General features: G+C 36.7%; 1 protein-coding gene across 5 annotated transcripts in view; it reads left to right on the top strand.

Annotated features, from left to right (window-relative positions):
* TRIP11 (thyroid hormone receptor interactor 11) overlaps positions 1-14,743 on the top strand; it is a 71,697-nt gene that overhangs the window by 36,673 nt on the left and 20,281 nt on the right. For all 5 annotated transcript variants that reach the window (XM_024231352.3, XM_024231353.3, XM_063715705.1 and 2 more), the window contains 5 exons: positions 2,960-3,100; positions 3,634-3,827; positions 7,550-7,713; positions 9,130-9,233; positions 14,621-14,720. In XM_024231352.3, the coding sequence (XP_024087120.3) occupies positions 2,960-3,100; positions 3,634-3,827; positions 7,550-7,713; positions 9,130-9,233; positions 14,621-14,720 (703 nt within the window). The remainder of the gene's footprint in view (positions 1-2,959; positions 3,101-3,633; positions 3,828-7,549; positions 7,714-9,129; positions 9,234-14,620; positions 14,721-14,743) is intronic.

Below are 14,743 nucleotides of genomic sequence, written 5' to 3'. Positions count from 1 at the left end.
TATATATAAGGAAAGCACTGTAAAATACACATACATCTTTAACCATCTGCAGTAAGAAATATATTTCATATTGTGACACAGTAAGAATGTGTGTGTGTGTGTGTGTAACTGAAAAGTTTCAGGAACCAGAAATTGCTCTTATTACATGTGATACTCTGTTTGAAAAAGAATGTGCTGGCTGGGTGCGGTGGCTCACGCCTGTAATCTCAGCAGTTTGGGAGGCCAAGGTGGGTGGATCACCTGAGGTCAGGAGTTTGAGACCAGCCTGACCAACATAGTGAAACCCTGTCTCTACTAAAAAAAATACAAAAAATTAGCCGGGCATGGTGGTGGGTGCCTGTAATCCTAGCTACTCAGGAGGCTGAGGCAGGAGAATCATTTGAACCCAGGAGGCAGAGGTTGCAGTGAGCCAAGATCATGCCATTACACTCCTGCCTGGATGACAGAACAAGACTGTCTCAATAAAAAAGAAAAAGAAAAAAAAAAGAAAAGAATGTGCTATTCAGGTACAGTGATTTGGGTTAGAAATTAAAAAAAACTAATAAGAAAATGTGCTGAATGACTCATTAAATTGATTTTTATGAATTGATTAGTCACAGCCTGGAATTTGAAAAGTATTAGCCATGAGTAATACTTTTCTCATAGTAGGCTCAGTAAATATTCTAATCCCAGTTCTGTCACTGATGTGATTTTGGGTATGTTTTGACCTTATTGGTTTATTCAGCTATAAAACAGGAGTTCATAGCAGTTATATGGATAGTGCCAGTAGCTTTTGATAATATTTAAATTTTTATATGCAATTCATTTTAGTAAGAATTATTGAGGATTTCCTGTTACACTATATACTATACTGTACTATATGATAGTATAGTGTGGGGCTTGTTTGGTAGTGTATAGGGTGCTGTGTAGGGTTTGTTTGGTAGTGCCTTTTTACTGTGATTTCTATGCTTTTAGTAGCAGAAATTTTGAAAAGAGACGATAGGCAAAACAATAAAATATTCAACTAGTGCTTCTTGAGCATTACATGCTGCCAGGCATAAGATACAAAGTGAGTCAACTTCATTTGCCAGTTAGGTTCCCTCTTAGAGTCTTGGATTAAAGTTGTGAAAACTTCATTTTTTCCTTTGTCATCTGATGAAGTAGGCACACTGATTATCAATGTTAAGGTGTTCTTCTGAGATAACTTCGTAGCTTTAATGGTACTGGTCTATGATGTGAAGAGAGTCCTAGAGGCTAGAGCTTCCTATTGTTCACTAGCCCAAATTGGCTCTAGCTTCTTAAGGTTATAAGAGTAAAACAGAGGAATAAAGTACAATGATGTCTTCTGTCATTTATAGATATTTTGGAGTTTTAGCGTTTTGTACAATTTAGTTCTATTTCATTGACATTTACAGATCTAAAGTGTGCAGATATTATTAAGGCTCTCCTCACTTTTAGGAAGCTTCCCTAAGTTAGCTAAGTAGTACTTAACTATTGTATTACTTGAGGGTAATTAGTGTAAACTAATTTCTTCCAATACTCTCTATATAATTTAAAAGTACCTTTAGATTATATCTTGAATATAATGAGTAACATGTTTTTTTAGGGAGAAAAGGATATTCTCAACAGGAGATACTCAAATCTATTTAATTTCTCAAGCATTTGCTCTTTCTTTGTAATGTGAAAAAAAAAATTAACCGAAAAACTATTTGGAAAATATTGGCCTCCCTATCCAGAAGTGTTAATATTAAAGGAACAGATTGTTTTATATTTTGGTTATAATGATTTATCCTGGGGGATATAGTATATATTCTTAAAGAAATGGAAAGTTTACATGAAAACTAAAAATATACTAAACTGTAAATAGGTTCATATGATATGCATATTTAAAATGGAGAAAAGAAACAGCTGTAGACCGGGCGTGGTGGCTCACGCATGTAATCCCAGCACTTTGGGAGGCTGAGGTGGGTGGATCCTCTGAGGACAGGAGTTCAAGACCAGCCTGGCCAACATGGTGTAACCCTGTCTTTACTAAAAATACAAAAATTAGCCAGACGTGGTGGTGCATGCCTGTAATCCCAGCTACTCGGAAGGCTGAGGCACGAGAATTGCTTGAACCCAGGACGCGGAGGTTGCAGTGAGCCGAAATCACACCACTGCACTCTAGCCTGGGCAACAGAGCAAGACTCCACCTCAAAAAAAAAAAAAAAAAAAAAACAAAGAAAGAAAGTGGCTGTAAAGCAGCCTGACACGTTTTTGTGCTTTTTAGGATTTCAGCTATTGTCTGAAACGCGTGGCCCTACTTTTGCAGTGAAGTTACTTTCTCTAATAACAATTGTGGAAGCTTTATGAATGGACAGCACACACACACGTGTGCACACACGTACACTTTTTGTTGATTTGGGGGTTCTGAATACTTTGTTGTATAGGGTAAATTTGAAGACATTTTTGTCCTTTGGGTTCCTTTTAAAACATTTCTAATAAACTTATTCTTTTAGAATAGTTTTAAATTTATAGAAAATTTGCAAAGATAGGTCTCATAGACCTCATACTGAGTTTTCCTTGTTAACATCTTACATTGTTATGAGGTATTTGCCACAGCTAATGAACCAATATTGAAGTGTTACTGTTAACTAAAGTTCATACTTGACTCGAATTCCTTGATGTTTACTAAATGTCCTTTTCCTGTACCAGGATGTCATTCAGGATACCGCATTATATTCATTGTATTTAGATGTCATGGCTCCATAGGCTCCTCTAGACTGTGACAGATTCTCTGACTTTTTTGGTTTTTCATGACTTTGACATAGTTAATTACATTTTTAAATTAATTAGGAGTCTCTCTGAGCCTACTCGAAGAGTAAATTGAGAGGCTGCCCAATTTAAAAATTAAATGAATTAATAATTGAGTGAAGAAAATGTCTCTTTTAAAATATGTGTGTGTGTTTTTTTTAAAGCTAAAATTTTTTCTTTCCAAAAGGGCAAGACTGGAGAGTTAAATCAGCTTTTAAATGCAGTTAAATCAATGCAGGAGAAGACAGTTGTGTTTCAACAGGAGAGAGACCAAGTCATGTTGGCCCTGAAACAAAAACAAATGGAAAATACTGCCCTACAGAATGAGGTATACTTTCACTTTAAAAGAATTCTGAATCAAACCATAAGTTTAATAACTATTAAGAGAACTGGAAAGGTGATCAATGAAAATGAATTTCTCTCTTAGGTGATTTTTCTTACTCTTCCTCTGCTGTGTGGTAGTAAAATTTTAATCTCCCATGGTGCATTTTATTTCAGTCTTCAAAAGTGAAAACCATGGCATATCTTGGATATAAGAAAAATTGCCCACCCATAAAGTATGAGAAAAATGAGATTTGCTGAAAAAGTGGCCTGTCACAAAGAGTACTTCATACAGAATGAATTTTATAATTCCATTTTCCATTATAGCCACAGGGAATAAGATTTTGGGAAGTAAAGCTTCCAGATACATATTCAAGATGATTTCAAGATAATTTTTTCCTAGCATAAATACATTTTGCAGTATGAGAAATTGGTATACAATTAATATCTTCAATAATAGGAAAAAGATTTGATAACAAAATGGTTTGTAGCAGCAGAAAGGGAGCATTTTGTAAAAGAAAAATAATGTCCTCTACCTAGGTTCAACGTTTACGTGACAAAGAATTTCGGTCAAACCAAGAGCTAGAGAGATTGCGTAATCACCTTTTAGAATCAGAAGATTCTTATACGCGTGAAGCTTTGGCTGCAGAAGATAGAGAGGCTAAACTGAGAAAGAAAGTCACAGTATTGGAGGAAAAGCTAGTTTCATCCTCTAATGCAATGGAAAATGCAAGGTAATTTTTTCATTTTTTTGCATTAACTTTAACTGAACACTTCTTAAATATCAGACTCAATAAGTATTTTTTGTATGTTAGCTCATCCTTGCAAAATTCGTTATCTGTATTTTATGGATGGAGAAACTGAAGGTAAAGAGATTTAATAACCTGCCCAAGGTAGGCACACAGAGTGTGTGTGGGGGTTTCACACTTGAGTCTGTGAGTCTTAAGTAGATCTGGCATTCAAACTCTCTGTGTCTTGTCCATCACCCTAGATCACTGCCTCTTACCATTTTAGGAGTATAGTTTGAAATTCTGACTGATTTTAAATGGCTCTGTCCAACTCCCAAATAACTATTTATGTGGTTTTATTTTTCATCAAATGATCTTAAGTCGAACAGGGTGTGGATGTTAGCAGGAAGAGAGTAAAGGAAGTAGCAAAGTAGAGACCAAGGTCAGTATGAAGAATTAACTGGGTTTATTAGCACTCTTGAGTGACCAGGTCCCTGTTTATATATTTTAGATTTTTATTTCTCTCAATAAAATTTTTTTCTTGTTTTTTTTTTAGTTATAAAAAGGTTATATTTTTCACATTTAGGAAAATCACACAAATCACACAGAGCCCCACATGCCCAGAGATAATCTTTTTGTGTGCCTTTTTATACTTTTATGTCTGTGTGTACATATTATATACCCTTTTTAAAGCAAAACTGAGATTATAATATTCATACTGTTTTGTAACCTGTTTCTATCAATAATATGCATGTCAGTACATGTTAAGCCATGTCTGTTTGCAATATTTTATGGCTACATAATATGCCATTATTTGGATTTGCCATGATTAACGCAGTCGTTTATTATGTGTTTTAACTTTTCAAAATCACTGAGTGTTGACGTGATATCCCAAGACATGTATTTTTGTGTTGATGACAGATTATATCCTTAGGGTAAGTTTTGAGAAATGGAACTTCTAGATCAAGAAGCATTTTAAAACTTCTGAGATTATATTGCCAAATTATTTCACAAAAAATGGTGTCCATTTATATTCCTATTAGTTGTATATGCATCTTTTTATTTATCTTTTTACTATTTATGACACAAAGGGAGATAAAATGAGATAATCGTTTCTATCTGTCTGCAAATAAATTATAGGCCAGTAGAGACAATATTCCTGTGAATTAACCCCTACCCCACCTTTGCAGAGTATGTTATTATACCTTCAGACTCAGCTGGAAAACTTGTTTAAAACGGGGATTAAAACAATGAGTGATCATTTGGCTGTATGTTTCACTTTGGCAGAAATGCTGTAACATTCTGTATTCTCTTTTTTTGCACTTTTCAAGCCCTTATTTTCTGTTAATTAAAATAGTTTCTAGTCTCTGCACTTTTCATTTATTTTTCATAATAACTTCCAGAATAACCTTCCTTACATAGAGCTGTGATCTTTTTACTCCTTTTTTCAAAAACTGGTCTTGACTCAAGGATGGTCCCAGGCTCCTACCACCTTAGCCTTATTTCATGTTATCAGCTACATCCAGCCAAACTGTATTACTCACTTTCTCAGAGCCACTGTTTTCCTATTTCTTTTTCTTCTGCTTTTTCTTTTCATACGCCTTCTTCTGCCTGAAGAGTGAACCTGATCCCCAGCAAGTTGTTCTATGAATCTTGCCTATTCTTCAATTCCATTTTCTTCCTAAAGGGTGCTTTATTTAGCACCCCACTTGTCATATCCAAAAACAAACCTTCCTGGTGTGATGTTTTTCCTTTGAACTTGCATAATACTTAGTTTGAGTCTTATAGTTTGAGGGCACTTATATTTTAATTTAGGGTACAGGTAATTGTCGACGTGTCCTATACTGTCTCCTACCCAGTGAAATGTAAAGTCACTGGGAGGTAGGAATGGGCCCATTCGTTTTCTACCTATCACATAGCATATATTACACAGAGTTTAACAGCTATTCAGTAAATACTTGTTGTATGAGTACCTCAGATCTACAAACCGGATTATGGTGGTGTGAGCCCTTACTTAACAATAGTAACACCTGGTATTTATTAACTTTTTGAGTGCCATCATAGTTCATTTCATTCCTACAGTCACCCATTGAGTGATTGCTAACCAGCAAAGTTGAACAAGGTCCAGAGATATTTGGGAGCTGAATTTAGATCTTCTGATTACCAATTTATGCTCTTTCCACAAGAGGGTGCTAATGGGTAAAGTCTCTTCAAAATGAGTTGATCCTAATGAGCTTTAATGGGCTGCTCTTGAATAAGAATTTAACCGGAAATTAAAACCCCTGGGAGACTATTGCAGTATTTTGAATGTAATCATTATACATTAAGGAAGTACACCAGTGACATAAGCCTAGATAGGTGCTATATCTATAGCTACCTCTTAGGAATCTCTGGAGTCAGAGATAGAGGTTATTGTGTTTAATATAGGCAGAAAGAAAGATGATAGTAAAAGATAACTAATATTCAGAGCAGTTCATCAGTGGGATAGCCTTTGGAAAGTTGTGAGTTCACCGTGAATGCAAGGGGGTCAAAGGCAAGGGAGTGTCATAGGATCCATTTTGTATTAAATTGGGAGCTGGACAAAATGACTTCCAGGGTTCCTTACAAAACATTTTATGATAAATTACATCTTAGAGTTTTAGCCTGGAAGCACAAAAATTGCAGGCTATTCATTTGTACCTTTTTCTTTTATTTGTATTTTTTAGAGACAGGATCTCACTCTGTCGCCCAGGCTAGAGTACAGTGGTGTGATCATAGTTCTGTGCAGCCTCAAACTCCTGGGCTCAAACAGTCCTTTTGCCTTGGCCTCCCAAAGGGCTGGGATTACATGTGAGAGCCGCCTTACCTGGCCTACATTTTTATTTTGCTGACTTTTCTTATTTAACTTAATTCTTAGTCTTTAAAAGGACTGCCATTTGTTCAAAGTCACTTTCACAGGAAGAGTGATTGAATTTACAAAAGCAGGGCAACAAGTACCAGAAGAACTCTTCAAGTTTCTTTGAAATTTAACTTGAATTTAATGCAGTAAAGTGTAGGAAAGATCACATTAACAGAGATAGATAGTAGGATGGTAGTTTTCAAGGGAAAGGGGAGTTACTATTTAATGGGTATGGAGTTTCAGTTTGAGAAGGTGAGAAAAGTTCTGGAGATGGATGGTGGTGGTGGTTGTACAACAGTGTGAATGTACTTAGTGCCGCTGAACTGTACACTTAAAACCGGTTAAAATGGTAAATTTTATGTATATTTTTCCATAATATAAAATGTAGGATGTTTCATCTTACTAAAGTATCTAAATACTTTGAAATCTAACTTGAATTTAAAGCAATAAGAGGCCAGGGGCGGTGGCTCATGCCTGTAATCCCAGCACTTTGGTAGGCCGAGGTGGGTGGATTGCCTGAGGTCAGGAGTTTGAGACCAGCCTGGCCAACATGGTAAAACCCCATCTTTACTAAGAATACAAAAATCAGCAGGGCATGGTGGTGGGCACCTGTAACCCCAGCTGCTCAGGAGGCTGAGGCAGGAGAATCGCTTGAACCTGGGAGGCGGAGGTTGCGGTGAGCTGTGATTGCACCGCTGCACTCCAGCCTGGGTGACAGAGCGAGACTCTGTCTCAAAAAAAAAAAGAAATAAAACAAAATAAAGTAATAAGACGTAGGAAAGGTGGCTTCTTCTTCTTAAAGTATCTAAATAGATAGAAGCAGTTTGACTTTTATTCTTTTTGTTTGAAGCCATCAAGCCAGTGTGCAGGTAGAGTCGTTGCAAGAACAGTTGAATGTAGTTTCCAAGCAAAGGGATGAAACTGTGCTGCAGCTTTCTGTCTCTCAGGAACAAGTAAAGCAGTATGCTCTGTCACTGGCCAACCTGCAGATGGTACTAGAGCATTTCCAACAAGGTAAGCTCTACGGTCACTCTTTCAATGAAGAAAAATTGTAGTTATTGGTAATTTTGCCTAATTTGAGAGCTATTTTAGATGAGGCATGGGGAAATCTCTGAAAGGTTACCCACTGGTAGAGGGGAAGGGTGAGTAGCCATCAAAAAGTTAATTTGGACTCCTTTTACAATTAAGATGAGAAAATAAACTTTATTTAGTAATTATTAAAAATTTGTTTTAATATCTTATTACCAGTGAGAGATGAGAGTTGAGGAAATACAAGGAAAGATGATCAAGTAATAAAGAGGAGAATACAAAGAAAGATGATCAAGTAGTAAAGAGGAGCATACAAAGAAAGAGAGATACGCACATAAAAAGAATAGTTAGGTTTTAAGATAAGGGCTGGGGGTTGAACCTACTTCAGATAATCATCATTAATTACTGTTCTTTGAAATGGTGATTCACATGTTCATAGCTATTCATCTATGCTTTGAGGTAACTACATTTTCTAGTCCATATGGAAGATGCTTTTTTGGAGACACAATAATAGTAACCAGAGCAGTTCTACCCTGAGAACCAAATATACCTTTTCACATTCTACTTCCTATCCTTACATTTACTCACTTTAGATCATTCATCCATCCATTTGTTTATTCATGCATTCAGTAATTATTGACAGTAAATAAACTGCTAGTTGTGGGAGGTGATTAGGGGATATGAGAATGAGGAAGTAACAAGGACTTGTAGTTTTATGTTAAGCAAAACTTTAAATGTCCCTTCAGGGTTGAAATCTTAAATTTTAGATATAAGAATTCTTGCCAGGCACGGTGGCTCATGCCTATAATCCCAGCACTTTGGGAGGCCAAGGTGGGCAGATCACCTGAGGTCAGGGGTTCAAGACCAGCCTGGCCAATGTGGTGAAACCCCGTCTCTACTAAAAATACACAAATTAGCCAGGTGTGGTGGAAGATGCCTGTAATCCCAGCTACTCGGCTTGAACCCTGGAGGAGGAGGTTGCAGTGAGTGAGCCGAGATGACACCACTGCACTCCAGCCTGGGTGATAGAGTGAGACTCTGTCTCAAAAAAAAAAAAATTTGAGGTCTACTTTACAGTATAATGTAATTATTAGAGTGGGTATGTTTACAAAGCAGTGTGGAACTGAGACTGTAGAGAAAGTGTTGCCAAAGAGGAAATATTTGAGAAGAGTTATGAAAGGAGAGAAGAATCTGCAAGATAGACAAGATGGAGAAGTGTTTAGGCGGAGGAAAGTGATCTTATTACTTTAGTACCACTTAACATTATCACTAAGGCATATATTATTTTCTGTTTGAGACATTTGAACTGTTTTCGTTGGATTATTAAAATTTAAAATGGCTTAACATTCTAATTTATCACACGATTGCAAAATACTAATGTTAACTTTCTTTTCTCTTTAGAGGAAAAAGCTATGTATTCTGCTGAACTCGAAAAGCAAAAACAGCTTATAGCTGAATGGAAGAAAAAGGCAGAAAATCTGGAAGGAAAAGTGATATCATTACAGGTAGGACAAAATAGTTTTCTCTTGTAGGTTTTATTATTCATGGAACAGTTACTTGTAGAGTCTTTGTCTTGGAAATAATCTCCTAAACTGTTCATTTAGTAAATTTTCTACCCTGAATCCAGCCCTCTGCTGTAGGCTGACAGTGAACAAGATACCCAGGATTTCCCTAAGGTGTCATAGTTTAGAGTAGACACAGCAAATGTAAGATGATAGGACATTTAAATTTTTTGGCACGTAGAGGTATTTTAGAAGTCTTCGGGGAGAAAAACACCCAAATTAATCTATAATTTTAACTTTATAATTTTCTCTCTCTCTCTTTTTTTTTTTTTTTTTTTTTTGAAACCGAGTTTCGCTCTTGTTACCCAGGCTGGAGTGCAATGGCGTGATCTTGGCCCACCACAACCTCTGCCTTCCGGGTTCAAGCAATTCTCCTGCCTCAGCCTCCCAAGTAGCTGGGATTACAGGCACGCACCACCATACCCAGCTAATTTTGTATTTTTAATAGAGATGAGGTTTCACCACGTTGGTCAGGCTGGTCTCAAACTCCTGACCTCAGGTGATCCATCCACCTCAGCCTCCCAAAGTGCTGGGATTACAGGCGAGAGCCACTGCGCCTGGCATGTAATTTTCTTTTTTCAACAAAATTTTAAATTTGTACCTCTGTGAGCACTCATTTCACGTGGTTTAAAACAATATATATTATCCCATTAAATCTTTTTCTTTTGTATAATAACATCATCCTTTAAAATATTTTTCTATTACATGCTATATTTCATACATACAAAAATTATATATAAGGAATAAATAAAAATGAACCCCTATGAAGAGATAGGACACCAAAACAACGTGCTTTTAGATAGATTTAGGAGAAACTTTTCTTTTTTTTTTTTTGAGACGGAGTCTCGCTCTGTCACCCATGCTGGAGTGCAGTGGCGCTATCTCAGCTCCCTGCAAACTCCCCCTCCCAGGTTCACGCCATTCTCCTGCCTCAGCCTTCCGAGTAGCTGGGACTACAGGCGCCCGCCACCACACCTGGCTAATTTTTTGTGTTTTTAGTAGAGACGAGGTTTCACCGTGTTAGCCAGGATAGTCTCGATCTCCTGACCTCGTGATCCGCCCGCCTTGGCCTCCCAAAGTGCTGGGATTACCCACCATGCCCGGCCTAGGAGAAGCTTTTCTATGTCATAAATAGACTGTCAATAACTGGTAGAAAATGATAAAATTCATTTACCTGACATTAATGGAGGTAATTATGCTGTTCTTCAGGAACATTAATGTCCCAAGTAAGTGAAGATATACTTCCTAATAAAGTTTTAACATTTTAATTAAGTATTAAATGGCTGCAAAACAATTTAGATAATATGTGTAAAATATAAGGCTAACAATGCAGCAAATACCCACACCGTCACCACCCAGTGTAAGAAATAAAACTTCATCCTTTGAAGTTCCTTATGCACCCCTTCACATCCCATTCTCATCTTCCACCTCTTAGGCAACCACTATTCCAAAATGTTAGGTTTATTACCTCCTTATTTTGTTTGGTTTTCTTTTTTCTTTTTCTGCTTGTTTTCTTTATGGTTCTTATCACATAGGTTTGAAGCTCCAGACAATCCATTGTTTGGTTTTGCATATTTTTGAAGTCTATGTAAATGGAATTTGAACTATATGTAAATTCAGTAATTTTTCTGAGACTTGCTTTTTTTTTTTTTTTTTTTTTTTGAGACGGTGTTTCACTCTTTGCTCAGGCTGGAGTGCAAGGGCATGATCTCAGCTCACTACAACCTTTGCCCTGGGTTCAAGTGATTCTCCTGCCTCAGCCTCCCAAGTAGCTGGGATTACAGGCACCCACCATCACGCCTGGCTAATTTTTGTATTTTTAGTAGAGACAGGGTTTCACCATGTTGGCCAGGCTGTTCTTGAACTCCTGACTTCAGGTGATCCATCCATATCAGCCTCCCAAAGTGCTGGGATTACAGGCGTGAGCCACTGCACCCGGCTGAGACTTGCTTTTTTAAAAAACTTACCATAGTGTTTATGAGATTCAGTCATATTACTGTGTGTTACTGTATGTAGGTGATTCATTATTTTCATTTCTGTATGCATTGCATTAATATATAATTTACCCATTTTATTAATAACAGGTATTTCAGATATCTTCTAAACATACAAGAGTTTTTTTAGATGTATATCTTGATTGGAATTGCTGAGTTATAGGACATATATGGTCAACTTCAGCTTTATTAGATGATTAATTGTTTTCTGAAGTGGTTGTGCTAATTTACTCCTACTAGCAGGCACATGACTTCTTGTTCTACATCCTTGTCAACACTTCACATTATCAGACTTTCAAAGTTTTTGACAATCTGATGGGTAGGAAGTGTCTTAGTCCATTTTGTGGTGATACGATAGAATACCACAGACTGGTTTATTTATAACGAACAGAAACTTAGTAGCTCATGGGTTCTGGAAGCTGGGAAATCCAAGATTAAGGTGCCAGAAACTGGTGAACCTCCTTGCTACATCATCCCATGGCAAAGAGAGGGTAAGATGAGAGAGCAAGAGGGGGCCAAACTCCTCCTCTTGTAAGGAACCTACTCCCTTGATTATGAACCCACTCCCACAGTAAGGACATTAATCTATTCATGAGGGTGGTGCCCCCATGAACCAAACACCTCCCATCAGGCCCCACCTCCCGATACTGCCACACTGTGAATCAGGTTTTCAGCAAATGAACTTGTGGGTATACATTCAAGCCATAGCAGAAGGAAGTGGTTTTAATTTGCACTTCCCTAATTACCAATGAGGTGAAGCATCTTTTAATATGTTTATTGACCATTTATACTTACTTTCTTGTCAGCTCATTAATACATTTAAAAAGATGTATTTTATCTAATACTCTTAGTAATTTCTAGTGGATCCAGAGTATACAGTCTGTGGAACTGCTAGAATGGAAGTCCAGATCTTCTTCTCTTTTTTCTTAGAGACAGTCTTGCTTTGTTGTCCAGGCTGGTCTCAAACTCTTGGGCTCAAACAATCCTCCTGTCTTGGCCTCACAAAGTGTTGGAATTACAGGCGTGAGCCTCTATGCCTGGCATTTTTTTCTTATTTTAATTAGAGATGAAATCTTGCTATGTTTCCTGGGCTGGAATGCAGTGGCTCTTCACCAGTGTGATCATAATAGTGCACTACAGCCTTGCATTTCTGGACTCAAGCAATCCTCCTGCCTCAGCCTTTTGACTAGCTGGGACTATAGGCATGTATCACAGCACCCAGCCAAATCTTCTTTTAAAACTAGTTTTATTTTTTAAAATTTAAAATGTAATATACATTTAAAAGAAGAATGAAATAAATGAGAAGAAATTGAGAGAATTAATAAAAATAAAAGCTGTAATTAATGAAGTAAAAACCAAACGACTGGTAGAAAGAATAACAAAATCTAAATGCTGATTTTGGAAAAAATCCAAGTGTAGATTTAAGCTTTAATAACTTCATAAGTACAAATGGTGTGGGGTTAAAAAAAAAAATCATTTGAAAGTTTAAATTTCCTTCACACTAAATTTAGTTTTGTGGATTTTTGAATAGTAAATATTTTATTTAAAATTTTTAATTTCAGTCCCTCTATATATCAATCAGGGTTCAACCCCTAAAAGCAGAATCAGTAGGGTGTGTATGTATATGTGTCAAATTTATATATGTGATATATATGGATACACACATGCAATTTATTACAAGGAATTGGCTACAAGATTGTAGTGGCTGGCTAAGCAAGTCTGAAATTTGTAGGGTTGGCAGTCAAGATGGGAAGCCCACATCAAAGGCAGGCTGGAACTCAGCAGGCATGGGCCAAAGCTGTTGTCCACAGGCAGCCAGGAAAGGAAAGTCACAAGCAGGATGGAACTCCATAGGCACAGGCGGAAGCTGCGGTCCAAAGAAGGAATTTCTTCTTTTTTAGGGGGAAGCCTAAACCCTGGCTTTTAAGAACTTTAAAACTGGTTCAATTGGGCCCACCCAAATTATCCAGAATAATGTGCCTTTCTTAAATTCAACTGATTAAGGACTTTGATTACATTTTCAGAATACCTTCACAGCAACATCTAGATTATGTTTGATTGAATAACTGGGGACTGTGGCCTATCCAGGATGACACAGTAAAAAGGCTATCACACTGATTGAAGATGGCAAAACTTGACTTTAAATTTACATGGGAGAATACTATGAGAAATTTATGAGAAATAATGCAGTGAGGAGAGACCTGCCTACTAGATGTCATAATAGAGCCATAAATCGATACAATATTGACTAGATTAGTGGATTAAGGAGAATCCAGAAATAGAGCCCAGGATATACTTGAGAATTTGAAACTAAAATCTAAATTAATCTAATGAGAAAAAGGATAGCTTATCTAATTAATGATGTTGATAAAACCAGCTGTCCATAAGGAAGAAAGAAAAAAAAAAAACAGACCCCCATCTTACATCATAAACAAAAGTAAAGTCTAATTGTATTAAAGCAGGGATTCTCAACTGGGAGTGGTGCTGATTATCTGGGGATAGATGGCATTTATTGGGCAAGGAATGCCAAAGCCACTCCCATTAAGAAACACTGTGTTAAAGATTTAGATATATTACAAAATATCTTGTAATAAAATCTGGAAGACTACATTTACATTCTAAGGGCAAGGAGGATCCTAACCAACACTAAAACTAAGAAGCTGTAAAAGCAAAGTAGAACATGTTTGACTATACAGTATTTAAAATGTTTACATGACAAAAGATATTATAGAGTCAGTAGAAAAATGGCAGATATGGTAATGATATTTGCTTAGCACAGGTGAAAAAGCTTCGTATCTACTATACAAGGTGCTCTTACAGATGGACAGGAGAAATACAACTCAGTAGAATCTTGGGCAATGTATGCAAAGAGGTTTTCACAGAAGGACAGATCCAGCTTGCCCTGTAAACATGAAAAGTAATACTCAAATTCACTAGTAGTGGTCAGGGAAATAAAATTTAAAGTAACAAAGTCATAATCAAGCATCACTGTATTAGACTTTCAAAAATTAAAAAGAGAACATTTGTTGCTATATTTCTGGACTTTCTGTATCTTTGTTTTTTTGTAGTTTATGTTATTACTTTTTTTTTTTTCTGTCATGTTGTCTTTCAGTGGCATCTGCTCTTTTTGTTTAGTTCCTCTAAATGAGGCAGTATTGTATTGAAAAGAATGTGAGTTCTGCCTTTGATACTTATTGGTTGGATACATTTGCCCAAGGTCATAGAGGTGCAGCTTCACCAGCTGAAATGTAGAAGTTGACTCTAAGATGTCTCTCAGCCTTATAGTTTGTGAAATAATTTTTGCATACTTTTTTTTAATGAAGTTTTCTTTCTCAGGAACGTTTGGATGAAGCAAATGCTGCATTGGATTCAGCATCAAGACTTACAGAACAGTTAGATGTAAAAGAAGAACAAATCGAAGAACTTAAAAAACAAAGTAGGTTTTTTTCTTTTCGTTTT

Source organism: Pongo abelii, chromosome 15 (genome assembly GCF_028885655.2).
Source record: "Pongo abelii isolate AG06213 chromosome 15, NHGRI_mPonAbe1-v2.0_pri, whole genome shotgun sequence".
NCBI classification, from domain to species: Eukaryota; Metazoa; Chordata; class Mammalia; order Primates; family Hominidae; genus Pongo; species Pongo abelii.
This window is presented reverse-complemented; position numbering and strand designations above follow the sequence as displayed.